This window comes from Cyprinus carpio, chromosome B18, assembly GCF_018340385.1.
Source record: "Cyprinus carpio isolate SPL01 chromosome B18, ASM1834038v1, whole genome shotgun sequence".
NCBI lineage: Eukaryota > Metazoa > Chordata > Actinopteri > Cypriniformes > Cyprinidae > Cyprinus > Cyprinus carpio.
In genome coordinates, this window is record NC_056614.1 from 14930502 (window position 1) to 14946137 (window position 15636).

The window sequence follows — 15636 nt, forward strand, 5'->3', positions numbered from 1 at the left end:
TCTTTAAAATCTTTGGAAACTTTTCAATGGTAGTGTATTTTTAGATAATTGTTTAAGGTAAAGTTCACCCAAAAATCTAAATTCTGTAATCATTTGCTCACCCTCTACCTGTTCCAAACCTCTATGAGTTTCTTTCTTCTGTTGAGAACAAAAGAAGATATTTTAAAGAATGTTGGTAACCAAACACTTGAGGGTAGCCACTGACTTCCATAGTACGGAAAAAAGTACTATGGATGTCAATGGGTGCCGTCAGATGTTTGGTAAATGATGACAGAATTTTTTTTTTTTTGCTGAACTATCCCTTTGAATTATTAATTACCTACTTGAAGAAATAAGCAGTGCTCTTTATAATATTATATTTATTATGTACTCACACAGTATAAATGGGTCTTTTAACATGAGCTTATGGAGCTGCCTTTATATTTTAGTTAGGGGGTCATCATATTTGGGCGTCCTTGGTGTCAAAATGTTTAAAATCCTTGTTTTTGACTTTGCCTCCCATTAGGTTTGAGTCCTGGGAGGATTTTGAGGATGAGCATGGTAAAGGCAGGGATAATGGTTATCAGAGCCTCCACAAAGTTCTGGAGCCATTCCTACTGCGTCGTGTCAAGAAAGATGTAGAGAAATCCCTGCCGGCTAAAGTGGAGCAAATCCTCAGAGTTGACATGTCTGCCCAGCAAAAACAGTTCTACAAGTGAGTGCTGTTTTATCCAGTTTCATGCCTCTTTCCAATAGCTCTCTAAATCCTGTAACTCTTTGATTGAGCCAAATTTCGATTCCAGACTTGAAGACCGTATGCAGTTGGAATGCAAGTGTTCAGAGAACATCTGTCCATCTCATCGCTGTTCATTTGTAATGTGACCTTTTCAGATGGATCCTAACAAGAAACTACAAAGCCTTGTCTAAAGGCACCAGAGGCAGCTCTTCTGGCTTTCTGAACATTGTCATGGAACTGAAGAAATGCTGTAACCATGGTTTTCTCATCAAACAACCAGAGGAGGTCGAGAATGAAAAAACACATGAGCACCTACAGGTATGACTCTCCCAGACTGGAACAGAATCATTTTGTTCTTTGACCAACGTCTTTTTTGAGCTTGTTTATTAATGTTTGTTCAGAGCTTGGTGCGAGGCAGTGGGAAACTGGTTCTGCTGGACAAGCTTCTCACGCGTCTCAGGGAGAGAGGCAACCGTGTGCTCATCTTCTCTCAGATGGTCCGAATGTTGGACATCCTTGCTGAATACCTGTCTTTGAAACGATATCCATTTCAGGTATGATCTGAACAGAACTGCAAAGTATTAAATTGTTTATTTGTACAGCACCATGAACCCTAATTAGAAAGATGTCTACTAGGAAAGCACATGTGTAATTGACTGGCCGACTAGTAAAAGCATTATTCCTGTACCTAAATCTCGCAGTGATCTCTGAATGCACTGGGTGGTGCTGTGGATATGTGCCGTTAAGAGATGAAGCCGTGTGGCAATATTTCCATATTATGTAAAGTAATAATAATGTATAAGGATCTGTTGTAAAGTTAAAAAGATACTTGGTCGCTTATCAGTGTTTTTTGTACTTTCACTACTTGCTTTTCTGAATAAGAATGTGTTAAACTTTGTATTGAGACAACGTTTGTATACTTCTATTATGCTAATGGTGGCAGTCTACTTTTGAAATTAATTTCTCTGTAAACTTGAGGCGAATTTGGGGATTTTATTTTATTTTATTCACTTTTATTATTATTATTATTATTATTATTATGTTATTTTTTAATCATACACAAGTTTTTGAAGTTAATTTGCATGAAAATCATTATCAGTTATAAAACAAAATACATTGCATACTTGAGGTCTTTTTAACTTGCATTTGGATTACCATATTTTCCACAATCTGAGTCACATCTTTTCTCCCTTCAGTGAAATTTTGACCTGGTGCTGCACTTACACTCATGTGTTTTTCCGGGAAAATGTGATACTTCTTTTTGTGTGCTACCGAGTACTCGATTACAAAATTATGTGCATGCACTTGCTTAGTGTCCTTGTACAGTTGACAATTTGTATTTAGGAGACATTCATTCAGAGGTGTAGCTTGCTCGGGTGATTTAGGGTATCATGTGTCAGGGTTGCAGTACGTCTGCTCAGACAGCAAGTTCCCCGAGCCTATTTTTATCCCTCGGTTATTTTTTTGGTTGGTGCAGCTTTGAGCATTAGCACAGCTTGCGTCTTAATGTTGTTTTGGTCTGTCAAAACATTCTCAGTGTCGTCATAATTTTGTGGTGACTTTTTAGGGGGTTTTAGGATTTTATGGGTGTACAGCTGAGGTGCCCTAGTTTGGTCAGAGTGCCACGCTTTGACATTCCATCTGTGTGTTCTCTCATGTTCAGCGTTTGGACGGCTCCATCAAGGGAGAGCTCAGAAAACAAGCACTGGACCACTTTAATGCAGAAGGCTCTGAGGTAAGATCCTAAACTGTGGTATGCATGTTTGTTTTGTTTGGGCAGAGCTGCACTGACTGGAGGCATTTGCTATGGTTGTGATGTTCCAGTCAGCTCTCTGCGTCAGAGTTCAGTTGACAAGGCACTTGACTGGTTCTGGGAATGCTTGATCCATGGGAAATACAGGCCTTATGTAATTATTAGAAGAATATAAATGTAATTCATAAAGGGTTAAAAACAGTTCTGTCAGATTGAAACGGTTTTTTTTTTTTTTTTTTTTTTTTTTTTTTAACTCTACAGTAAACTCATTAAATATACAGTATAAGTTAATGTTTCATAAGTTTGTGAAATGAGGTTCTACAAGGCTGATGTGTATTTAAATCTTAAAATACACAGTATATGCAATATATTGATGTTTGGGGTTGCATAAGGTTGATTTAATACGAGGTTGTTTTGTATTTAAGTAGTGATGCAACATCTGCACCACTAGTGTCACCAAAAATAAGTAAAAACTGCAAAGGAAAAAAAAAGGTTTTCTAACAAGGAATGTAAGTCATAAATATAATGTATATACAATATATTGATGTTTGAGGTTCCCCTAAGGTCTATTTTATATTTCATATAGGGTTGCTTTGTATTTAAATAGTGATGCAAATTCTGTGCCATTAATGTCACTAAAAATAATGCAAAAATCATGAAGCAAAATAAGTTTCTAACACATAATGTAACTCCTACAATAGAATATGAAGTATACTGTATACAGTACATTTGTTTTTAGCTCAGCCTTTAGGTTCCATAAGGCTAATTGATAATTTATATAATATTGATTTTTGGTAATGTAACTTCTGTGCCACTAATGTCACTAAAAATAATACAAAAGCAAAAAGATGGCTTCCTAACAATCACTCCACCTGCCTGCTGTTTTATACCATTGCATAGGCTATTATCCAGTTTTTATGCATATTAACCTGGAATAGGATAAATAGATTTAAGCATTCATCACAGTGCAGTTCGTTCTTGTTCTAACTGTCCACGGTCTTTAACAGGACTTCTGTTTCCTGCTGTCCACCCGAGCTGGAGGGCTTGGCATTAACCTAGCTTCTGCCGACACAGTGGTTATCTTTGACTCAGACTGGAACCCACAAAATGATCTTCAAGCCCAGGCCAGAGCCCACAGAATTGGCCAGAAAAAGCAAGTAGGTAGAGCACGAATCTTTGACCTAATGTGTAACCGCACATACTTCTGCAGGAGTATGAGATAGTGTCATAAGTAGCATAAATAGACTGCAATTAAATATATTTTGGGGTTCTTTGCATAGGTGAATATCTATCGTCTGGTCACAAAAGGCACAGTGGAGGAAGACATTATTGAAAGAGCCAAAAAGAAGATGGTACTAGACCATCTTGTGATTCAGAGGATGGACACCACTGGGCGAACCGTACTGGATAACAGCTCCGGAAATTCAAAGTGAGAATATTAAGTAGTTAAAAAAAGTAAATTTCTCTTATCAGACTGTTGTTTTAAGCATGTATTAAACATATAACACATGATGTATGCCTGTGTGTTCATCTCCATCTCCAGTTCAAACCCCTTCGGTAAAGAAGAATTGACAGCAATCTTGAAGTTTGGAGCAGAGGATCTGTTTAAGGAACCTGAGGGGGAGGAATCAGAACCACAGGAAATGGACATTGATGAGATCTTGCGGCTTGCTGAAACCAGAGAGAGCGATCAAGGATCTAGTGCTACAGACGAGCTTCTGTCACAGTTTAAGGTACTCAAGAGTCTATTCAAACTTTTAATGTCATGAAGCATATTTTCTCCTGAGCCTTGGCCTAGCTTGAGCTGTGTGTTTTCCTTCTGATAGGTTGCTAACTTCACCATGGATGAAAGCACACCAGATCTTGAGGAGAAGCCTATACGCGACTGGGACGAGATCATTCCAGAGGAGCAGCGGCGGAAGGTGGAGGAAGAGCAGAAGCAGAAGGAGATGGAAGACATCTACATGCTGCCCAGAAGCAGATCTAAAAAGAGGGTAAGGAGGTGCTTCTAGGTTACCTGAAGTGGTTACTGCCTGTATTTTCATTAGTGGTCGACTGATTTTGGTTTTTTGACAGCCAGTGCCGATATCTTGGAAAGCAATGATGGCTGATATAAAGCTGATGTCATTTTATTTATTTTAATTAATGTTTAAGAAATTTAAATAAATATTTAATAAAAATATAATTAAAAAGGAAGTAAACACTAACCAAAAGGGCACTCGGTATTCTGGGAAGTTTGTGTGTATTGTGAATCATATTTTTTCAAATAAAGCCAAGGTAACACTCATTTTACATACAGCATACAGTAAAAATGACATGAATATGGCAGTGGGCAAACGGATAAAGCACAGCATAGTTTGATATCATGAGGTTAAAGTTTGTCGATTACACGTCTCCAGTGAAGCTGAACCTCCCCCTGTTCGTATTCAATTCACACGGACCGACCGTCACGCAGAGAACATGTGATCAGGCAATTTACAAATGCACACTTCACAAGATCTCACAGCTGGATTCTACTAAGTTTGCAAGGTTTGTGAAATAAAATATTCGTTAGTCATTCAAAGATTTGTTTAAATGATAATAAAAATGTGTATCTGCTGAATGCTGATGGCAAACGAGAAAGTATTATAACGTTTGCCTTTCTTTTACTAATGATGTAAAAGCAATGTGTACTTTTTTGTACACATTTTAATTTCTTTGTTTAACAGTTCTATCTAATTATTAGACAGACTTCTATCCATGTTAAATGACAACAGCGAACAAGAGGGAGAATGTGAGCACTGCGTGCGCAGGCTCTGCCATTCTCAGCGCCATCAAAATAAAAGCCCCGCCTCAAACACATCAGCCAAACAGAAAAACTTGTTGGCCGATGCTGATACTTGAAAAATGTCAAATATCGGCCGATATATTGGCCTTGGTAATATATCCGTCAACCACTAATTTTCATGTACTGTCAAGGCTTGTGCCAGCTTAAAATATGCTTTTATAGAATCCACAGTAGTGGAGTATATGGTGTTATCTAGGTAAATTAATACAAAAAATTAATAGTCTCAATACTTCTAAATCAAATATACACTGCCTTTCAAAAGTAATTTTACAAAATATTTCTATTTCGAATAAATTTCGTTCTTTAAAATGTTCTGTTTATAACAGTGTCCTGCAGAAAAAGTCTAAAAATCACTGTTTTCAGGAAAATATTAAGCAGCTCAGCTGTTTTAAAAAACATTGAAATGGAAAACACTTACTTTACTTTTACTATATTTTGGATCTAATAAATGCAGGCCTGTTGAGCTTAAGAGACCTTTTTTAAAAATGAAAAAAAAAAGGCTACATTATCTGTATACAACCCTATGTACTTTTTTTTTTCTTTTTGATTTTCGGTGAAATATGACCTGTACATGTCTTACATGAGACACTTTTTTTTTTTTTTTTTTTTTTGCAGAAGGCTTAAAATCATTTTCAGCTCTGTAAACAGACACAATTCACTTATCAGCATGCATTTATACTATACGTGTGTATCAGTAACATAAATGTACATAGTATACTGTGAAGTACTCCCTGTGGCTTTTCAGCACTTTTATCCTCTCCTTGAGCTGGATCCATAATATCTTGCGCAGGCTGTAATGACTCATTACATTTTATAGCCACACGCTGCATTCCCATGTGATGGCAGCACATGTTGAAGTATGTGGCATCGTAGCTTTTGGAAATGAGTCATTAAATTTTACAGAGCAGTGGACTCCCCGGCGATAAGGCCATGTGTGTCACATGGTCATTACTCTTGCGTTACGCTAGAGATGATTTAATCCAGAGCAGAACAGAGACGTCCACAAAATATTCAGTGAAAACACTGTTTTAATATTCCTAATCTATGCATGGAGAGAATTCAAGAAAAATACATTCTGCAAGGATATGTCCAAAGTGCATTTTGTAAAAGCTGTATCGTGGTGATTTCAGGCGCAGGCCAATGACAGCGACAGCGACGTGGGATCCAAACTGAAGCACAGATCCTCGGCTTCAGACAGTGAAACAGATGATAGTGAGGATGACAAACGGCCCAAGCGAAGAGGCAGGCCGAGAGCTCGCAAAAACAATGTGGAGGGATTTACTGACGCAGAGATCCGCAGGTGCTATAACTTAACATCCACTTACTCATTTAAGAGGGCTTTGCTGTAAACATTTCATTTACTTAATGGTCTATTTATTGTAGGTTTATAAAAGCATACAAGAAATTTGGAGCTCCGCTTGAGAGGTAAGAAATACTATGATCAGAAATTATATTTTTTTGTTGGAATTCCAAATGTTATTTTCTATATAAAGGAATAGGTCACCCTCAATTGTGTTCAGTTGAAGTTTATTTGTACAGAGCTTTTGATTATTCAAATCGTTGCAAAGCAGCTTTACAGAAAATTAAAGTTTCTACATTATTTTTAGTAATAGCTTATTAGTGGTGACTATCTCAAGTTGATGTCCATATGACCGAAATGTACGGTAAAAATCAAGCAAGTAGTTAATGTCATGTAATCAAACAGACGGTGAGCACTATTAACAGCAATGATTATATGTTACGATTAAACTTATAGCAAAATTTGGTCATTTTGTATGTTGTCTGAGGGTTGGCATCATGTCTTCTCACAGTAATAAAAAAATAAAAAAAAACAGTAATGAAGAAATAACAAGTACATAATGCTAATTACAATTTTTGGGTGAACCATGTCTTTAATAATTAGTTATGTTTTTAGTTCTCTTTTTTTAATGATGCAGTCCAGTGAGAAGCAGTACTGAACAAGGTTATGTTAGTATTATTTATATACTATTATACTATTTATTAATATTTTGTTTTATATTCCATTGCTATACTTTTTGATTTTGTCTTTTATTTTTGCTTGTATATATTTTTTTATTTAGCTTTCATTTACATGATTTCAGTTTTAGTTTTTAGTATTTAAACTTAAAATTTAAACAAAAATTTGAATTGTTGACCTGTTTGTTTTTCATCTAATATTCATATTTTAATTCAGATTTATTTCAATTAACAGAAACAATTTTGTTTTGTACAGGTTGGAGGCGATTGCCCGTGACTCTGAGCTGGTGGATAAGTCCATTGCAGACCTGAAGAGACTGGGGGAACTGGTGCACAACACCTGTGTGACTGCAGTGCAGGAGCATGAGGAGCACATGAAAGAAAATCCTGTGGAAGGTGTGTGAATGTTAATAGCAGTGCTGAGTAAGAAGAGTGATTCATTTCCTTTTTTTTTTTTTTAATCATCTTTCATTTGTATTATTTCTTTGTTGCAGCTAAAGGCCCGGGGAAAAGACGAGGCATTAACATAAAGATCTCTGGAGTTCAGGTCAATGCTAAGTCTATTATCCAGCACGAAGAGGAGTTTGAACCACTACATAAAGTTGTGCCTTCAAATCCTGCTGAAAGAAACAAGTAAGTCCTAATGAAAACTATATTAAAGATAATTTTTCATAATATAGTACATAGTTGAGTTGCTGGGTGGAGATTTAATCAAGCCCCTTGAATATGATTTGATGGGTTTATTGGGGAACTTCAATTTGAGTCCAAATAAATATCCATTCCAGGCTGGTGCACCATTCAAAATTGATTTGAGAATGTATTTTAAACCCCAGTTCAGTTGAGGCTGTTGAATTGAGGTAGAAAAACATAATCTAGAATTTAAGGAATCCAATTTAAGGAGGTAAAATTAGAAAAAAAATCTGAAAGCTGCACTATGTAGTTTTTAATCATTTAGATTTCAGTATTATAATTATTTGATTTAGTACATTTTAAATGCATACGACATATAGAGGATATAATCAGTTATCAAAGAATTATCCAGTTTACTCAATATTATATAATCAGTAAATGTTTATAGACTTAAACTTGTCTGCCAAAATGTATAAAGTTGTCTGAACACAATGTGGTATATTTCGACTGTATTGAAAATATTTTAACAGTTGAGAAAATCAGAATAAAATCACAATCTAATGGACTAATGGATTTTCTCTGCTGTTACTTTACATTTTCTGTCAATTTCTTCTTTTTATGATAGACAGCCAATTTCAATTCTAATTGCGTCAAATGCATTTTTCAAGGATTTGATTATGAAGTTTTCCCACCACTGATGCATTTATAAATAAGGTATAAAATGTAGAGTAAGTGAAGTTTTCCATTTGGCTAGATTTCAGCTGACCTGTCGGGTGAAGACTCCACACTTTGACGTAGACTGGGATATTCATGATGACACACAACTGTTACTGGGTATCTATGAACACGGCTACGCCAACTGGGACCTGATCAAGACCGATCCTGATCTCAAACTTTCTGAGAAGGTACATTATTAAGTCAAATTATTGCTCGCTCACAATTAAATAAGCAGCATCAACAATTTGCAAGTGTGCCTTACCTGACCTCAAATGTCCTGTTGTCTTTATTCGTAGATTCTCCTAGATGACCCTGATAAGAAACCTCAGGCAAAGCAGTTACAGATGCGAGCAGACTACTTGCTTAAGATGCTGAAGAAGGAGCAAGAAAGCCAAGATTCTGCTAAAACGGGAGATGAGGTAAGGATTGTGGGTTTTTCAGGTTTGCAGGTTTTTGGACTTGCGCCACCTAGTGGTTTGGAGGACAATATGGTATTGTAGTATACCAAACAAACAATAGTAGTCCTTAAAGTGGATGTAAGGATTAAATAACTTTTTGGTGGGCCAGCATCTTTAAGCAAAAAATGTGTTAGCAAAGGCATTTTGAAAAATAGGTGGTCTTATCATGTACTAAAGATCAGTTTCAGCCAATATATTTAATGGCATTTTCATTCGTTGTATATTCCCACCTCTCAGACCAAACCCAGAAAGAGGAAACCTCGAATGAAGAACAAGGCCCCTAACAATGATCTGGTCAATGAAATCACCTCTCCTCGTCTCTCCGACAACCTGTCAGAAGAGGGAGAGGTGAAGGTATGTTCCTTTTATTGCATCGTATCACCTATATAACGAAACCGATTTGTTAAAGTAAAGATATAAAGACATCAAATCCACAGCACTAACCAGTTAGGCTGCATATTTACAATTCTCTCGTTTTCCAGGACGATGGAGCTGAAAAATCACCCACAAAGAAGAAACAGAAAAAGGATAACAAAGAGAACAAAGAAAAAACAGGAACTCCTAAAAAAGAGAAGGAGGGGGACAAAGACAAAAAGCGTTCAAAGTCCAAAAAAGAGAAGGTATTTTTATATGGCATCAGAGTCTGCAGTATTATGTTTCAGCATGAGAACATTTCCTTTAGAAACTTGGACTTAAGTATCATGTTTCACTGTCATCCTGTGCACAATATGGTTGTTCATTTCTTAGATCAACGGGTTGACTCAAACTCATGATTTAGACTTAAAGGGATACTCCACCCCAAAATGAAAATGTTGTCATTAATCACTTACCCCCATGTCGTTCCAAACCCGTAAAAAAAGCTCCGTTCGTCTTCGGAACACAATTTAAGATATTTTGGATGAAAACCGGGAGGCCTGTGACTGTCCCATAGACTGCCAAGTAAATAACAGTGTCAAGGTCCATAAAAGGTATGAAAGTCGTCGTCAGAATACGCCATCTGCCATCGGACTTGCAATCTGGGTTATATGAAGTGACGGGAACACTTTTTGTAAGCGAAGAAAACAATAACATCTAACAATAAAAAATAACTTTATTCAACAATTCCTGTAAACAGTCTCCTCTGTGTCTCTCCATATCACCCATATGCTGTGTATGCTCTTTTGCGCCACAAGGATGCGCTGTTTCTGTGTGTATTTAGCTTTGATTTGAAAGAAAACAGCGCATCCTTGTGGCGCGGATGATACATATGGAGAGACACAGAGGAGACTGTTGACAGGAATTATTAAATAAATTCATTATTTTTGTTTTCTTCGCTTACAAAAAGTGTTCCCGTCGCTTCATATAACCCAGATTCCACGTCTGATGGCAGATGGAGTATTCTGACAACGACTTTCATACCTTTTATGGACCTTGACACTGTTATTTACTTTGCAGTCTATGGGACAGTCACAGGCCTTCCAGTTTTCATCCAAAGTATATTAAATTGTGTTCCAAAGATGAATGGAGCTTTTACGGGTTTGGAACAACATTGGGGTAAGTGATTAATGACAAATTTTTCACTTTGGGTTGGAGTAACCCTTTAAATTAAGTTAAATTATCGGTGTTATTAATATAAAAGCATTAGTTTGTCTGTTTTTGACAATTAGATTACTTTTTTTAAATCCAAGATGGATTAGACTAAATCTGTACATAATTAAGTTATATCATGTGTCAGTGTGCTTCTCAACTTCTCACATTTTCAGGCCAAACCAGGAGGAAGAGGGAAGAAAGCTCAAGGCCCTGTGCACATCACTGCAGGAAGTGAGCCTGTACCAATTGGAGAGGAAGATGATGAGCTGGACCAGGAAACATTCAGCATTGTGAGTGTTAAAATTCTCATTTTAATCTTCCCTTCACTAGTCGTGATGTACACAGAAGTATGTCAATAATGTTTAATGTGTATGCAGTGTAAGGAGCGGATGAGGCCGGTGAAGAAGGCTCTGAAGCAGTTGGATAAGCCAGACGAGGGGCTGTCAGTGCAGGAGCAGCTGCAGCACACTCGTACCTGCCTGCTAAAGATCGGAGACCGCATCACAGAGTGCCTTAAATCGTACAGTGACCCAGAGCACGTCAAGACCTGGCGCAGGTATCTCAACTACACATTACACATCCGATTCCAAGAGTTCCCATTAGATTTGGACAGTATATTCAACCATGCTTTTTTAATTTGTCAGAAACCTCTGGATTTTTGTTTCTAAATTTACTGAGTTTGGTGCCCGGAAACTGCACAAGCTGTATAAGATGGCTCAAAAGAAGCGCTCCCAGGAAGAAGAGGTAAGCATCTTAAATTCACAGTTCTCAATGACATTGTTCTCCTCGTGTACCACTTACTCACTTGATCCTTTTACAGAAAGAGCAAAAGAAGAAAGATGATCCTGCCAAGAAAAAACCCTTCAGACCAGAACCGTCTGGATCTAGTCGGGACTCTGCAGGAACCCCGCATGCACCCAAACCCCATCCTCCAGTCAACCATCTGCCTGGACCTCCCCCTCACGCCCACCACAGAGAGTACAACCAGCCCAATAAAAGGCACTTTCCTAATGACGGTGAGAGATGCAACAGTCCATCAAGTGTCACCGTTTTGGGGTCCAAACGCTCTTTTAGATCAGGAAAAACACACAGCTTATTGCATTCACATTGTGCTGTAGTACTATTAAACCAGGACCCTATGATTTCCGTGATGTTGAAAACACAGAATCAAGTTATAAATATGGAATCTACTGTATAACATGAAATGTCACGGAATTTGTCAAATTTTGGATGGATGAATCAAAAGTAAGTCAGTACAATTAAATCAAAACACGATATGGATTAGTGTCTGTGAATATTAAGCTGCAAAAAGACTATTTAGATATGAATCCTGCATGTTCTGCATGTCCCTGTGAATGAACGACGTAGACACGTGGTTTCATTTACTACACAGTGTTTTCAGCCTCTGCTGTCTCAATATGAGTACATGAACACATGCTCTGAGAGCCAATTCATGAGGATTTTACCATTTCTTTTGAGGGAAAACTATAGTCATATAATATACAATCAGAAACTTGAAGGTCTTCATAGCAACCAGTCAAAATAAAAGTTTGATTAACTTGAAGAAACTGTGACAAATGTATTACTTAATGTAATGATAGTATCACTACTAGTAATAGGAATTAAACATATTTTTTAAGGAATATTTACCATGAAAAAATTTTCACCAGAATTTATTTAGCAGAAAAATGTAAATACACAACACATTATTTCTGGAAAAAAAAAAAGAAAAAGAAAGAAAATAATAATATTTTTTTTTATATCTAAAATCAATTAATTAGAGATGCTTTTGATTATTACAATTTAATGTAAACATAAAATAGTTTCCAGAAAAATAATAGACAATAGTATTTTGTAAAAAAAAAAAAAAATAGAACTGAATTTAAAAAAAAATCATAGGGCCTTAAATATGTAATTTTTGTTAAACTAATAATAAATTGTGTAGGTTTCATGAATTCAATTAATTAGACATGCTTTTTGAATAATAACATTGTAATTTATTTAATTTACTTAATTTATTTCATTATTTAATTTAATTTAAATTAATTTACTAATTAAATTTTTATTTTTTAATAGATTTCATAGGGCCCTACTAACCGAATAGTGCTCATAAATGACTTCTGAGAAAGTATTCTCATTTAAAATGGAGTAGAGGCTTGGACCCAGAAACCGTATAGCTACATCACATAGCTACTATTATTCTGGTTTGGATATCAGATATTTTTTGTACAGTCATAAATGATGTCATTTACAATTTCATTTGGTCTCATTTGGTACCTTGTGCATCTTTTAACAGATAGGGGAGACTGGCAAAGAGACCGCAAGTACAGCTACCCAGGTAACAGCAATCAGTCCTGGCAAGGGGATCGGCATCACCCGTATGACACTCACAGGTACAAGGACCATCATTACGGTGACCGTCGTCCTCATGGTGACTATCGCAGCTCAGGAGGTTACCGCAACAGCGGATCCCCTCGCAAACGACCCTATGAGTATGGTAATGATAGAGATCATCGTGGCCATAGAGACTATTATGACAGGTGAGTAAGAGTAGCTTTTTATTAAATCTGTTAACGTTTACAACCCATCCTCATACCCAAAACTGTGTTGTTGTGTGTAGAGCTGTAGGACTAAAATTTAGCTTTTTGTTTTCAGACATCCAGACCCTAAGAGAAGGCGTTCCGATGAATACCGCTCCCCGAACTATCACCCAGGTGGAGGAGGGCATCCACAGGACTTCAGAAGGATGCCGGACCACAGGGGACCCCCTGGAAACCATGGCCCCATGGGGCCCGATCACTACCGCCCCTTCCACCCTGACAAACCCCCACCCCTGCTTGACCCCCGTTCACCTCAGTCTCAGAAATCCCCCCTTGAGCCCATCTCACCTGCTATGGAAAGAACTGCAGAGCAGAAACCTGTGACGGACTTTAATTGGAACAACAGGAAGACGTGAGGTGAATACTTGGTTAGTGCAGGGACGGTCTGTACTGCCAAAGGATGTGTCAGAAAGGCCACCTTAGGCAATAAATGGAGCTTCCACCAAGCTCCTCTTTATCGCCACTGTGTCCTCCGCTCTCTTCTAGGTTTCACAACCAGGTTAAGTCAGCCATTTTGGACTGAGGAGACAGAACAAAGCATGGTTAGTCCTATGGACTATGATTGAACTTGATGAAGTGTTGAAGTATGCCTAAGTTAGAAAGTGCCTCATGTATTTGGTCTTTGTTGAGAGACATTAGCAGAAAGGGAATATCCCCAAAGCGAACTTTTCTTTGATGTTCATGTCTTTTTGCTTTCGTGTTATTTTGGTTTGTGCAAAAAATGATTTTTTTCATGAAAGTAGCCTTTGTGGGAGGAGAAAAAAGGAATCGTTTTAATTGCACCTTCAGATGTTGATTCATAATTTTGTTGAGCTCTTCGAAACTGTCGCTTTTGCTTTCTGAAATGCCCAGACCCCTGTGATCGTACGTCATTTTGAGGAAAGAAAATCAAGTAATTACATGTACATTTTTGTCTTTTGTCTTGTGTGATGAGCAACAATTACTGGAATTGTTTTTCTCGAATTATCGAGTCCGCGAAATGCGTCTTTGCTATTGCAGACCCGCCACTTGTTAATATTGCCCTGTTGGAGGACAGTAGCCTTGTTTTAAAAACAAAGAAGGAAAAAAAAGGCTAAACAGTATTCAGGGTCTATGAAGACCTTGTCAGAACACTAGATAATCATAACACGTAAGCTATCTTTGTTTTTATTTTCTTATATCTGCAACACTTGGCACCACTTAAGTCCACTTTATGGTCAGTGCTTGTACTGTTGCATCTTTTTATTGCACTAAAAGGACAGTACTTGCTCGATTTTGAGTATGTAGTAATGGTAGACGTTATCCGAATCTGATTTTCATGTTTTGTTGAGTTGTTTTCTCAGTATAAGTGTGCTGAAATGCTGATACCGTTGACCTTTAAGTGGAAATGTGAGTACTGTATGAATGGACAGAGTGGGTGGGGGTTAAGCTATTTTTGGTGAACCAGATTTTGTGCCAAAACGTTGACAGACTGGCATGCTGGTAGATACTGTTCATTGATTGTTTATTTGATGTGTTTTTCCATCTGTGCCTTATTCTTGTGTAGATTCAAACACCGGATTGGTATAAGGATGTTAAGCGGTCGGAAATGATGCAGTATTATGCTGTTGTGTACAATTTCAAAACGTTTGCCAGAATGGAATTTTAACTGAGTGCATGTAAAGCCAGCTCTGGTGAGTGGGGAACAATGTGGTGTGCTCAATTCCAAAATATCATGGTGGCAGGACTAGGAGAGCAGGTGAGCTGGTGAAATATGGAATACTGAACATGTGCTACTTTCCCACCCAAGCTCCTGCTCACACTCCACGGACATGTTAAGCTTTGAAACAAGCCAATTTAAAGTAATTTATATTTGTGAAAAGCCACTGTTCAGATTAATTGTACTGTACATATGTTTATATACCTATATGTATTAAACTTTCCTACATCATGGACAATCTGCTTTTGTTATTCAGTGATAATTAAAACTAATTGCAGTTTTTATAACTAGTTTTATGCAACCTATGTCAACTGCAGTCTTCATGCAGTTTCAACAAGTTGACCAACTTGGATTTATTTTATTTATTTTCATTCATTTCCATTAATTTAAGGTGATATTTAGGAAGAATCCTCGAAATTATCAAATGTAAGAAAAAAAAAAAAACGTTTAATTGGTCCGGATGTTCGCGCTCCTGTCTTCATCACGTGCACTGGGAGTCTGAGAGGAATGGCGCGAATTGCTAAGGTGAGACTCTTCCTTAACTCCATATTGTATATTTTATATTGTTTTCAACAGGCTTTAACATTAATAACAGATTTAAGTGATTAAAATGATAAGGGAATAATACACTCCTGAACAAATTCTTTAAACCGGGGGGAACATTACAAGTATTTGCATTTTGCAATGGTGGATTGTAACCAGGTTGTAAGTA

The 15636-nt window shown here is 37.2% G+C and overlaps 1 protein-coding gene across 4 annotated transcripts in view; it reads left to right on the top strand.

Annotated features, from left to right (window-relative positions):
- Positions 1-15162, top strand: part of LOC109110521 (chromodomain-helicase-DNA-binding protein 2) — a 37426-nt gene extending 22264 nt beyond the window's left edge. For 2 of the 4 annotated variants that reach the window (XM_042743975.1, XM_042743974.1), the window contains 22 exons: positions 506-694; positions 871-1033; positions 1117-1269; positions 2379-2450; positions 3476-3625; positions 3749-3897; positions 4012-4201; positions 4295-4462; positions 6426-6595; positions 6679-6720; positions 7529-7668; positions 7767-7905; positions 8657-8807; positions 8916-9038; positions 9315-9431; positions 9560-9697; positions 10820-10936; positions 11024-11202; positions 11291-11390; positions 11467-11662; positions 12943-13186; positions 13302-15162. In XM_042743975.1, the coding sequence (XP_042599909.1) occupies positions 506-694; positions 871-1033; positions 1117-1269; positions 2379-2450; positions 3476-3625; positions 3749-3897; positions 4012-4201; positions 4295-4462; positions 6426-6595; positions 6679-6720; positions 7529-7668; positions 7767-7905; positions 8657-8807; positions 8916-9038; positions 9315-9431; positions 9560-9697; positions 10820-10936; positions 11024-11202; positions 11291-11390; positions 11467-11662; positions 12943-13186; positions 13302-13602 (3391 nt within the window). In that variant the 3' untranslated portion in view covers positions 13603-15162. Of the gene's footprint in view, positions 1-505; positions 695-870; positions 1034-1116; positions 1270-2378; positions 2451-3475; positions 3626-3748; positions 3898-4011; positions 4202-4294; positions 4463-4867; positions 4998-6425; positions 6596-6678; positions 6721-7210; positions 7269-7528; positions 7669-7766; positions 7906-8656; positions 8808-8915; positions 9039-9314; positions 9432-9559; positions 9698-10819; positions 10937-11023; positions 11203-11290; positions 11391-11466; positions 11663-12942; positions 13187-13301 lie in introns of those variants that run through there. The other 2 variants (XM_042743976.1, XR_006157088.1) reach the window with 2 other exon arrangements.
- The last annotated feature ends 474 nt before the right edge of the window (positions 15163-15636 follow it).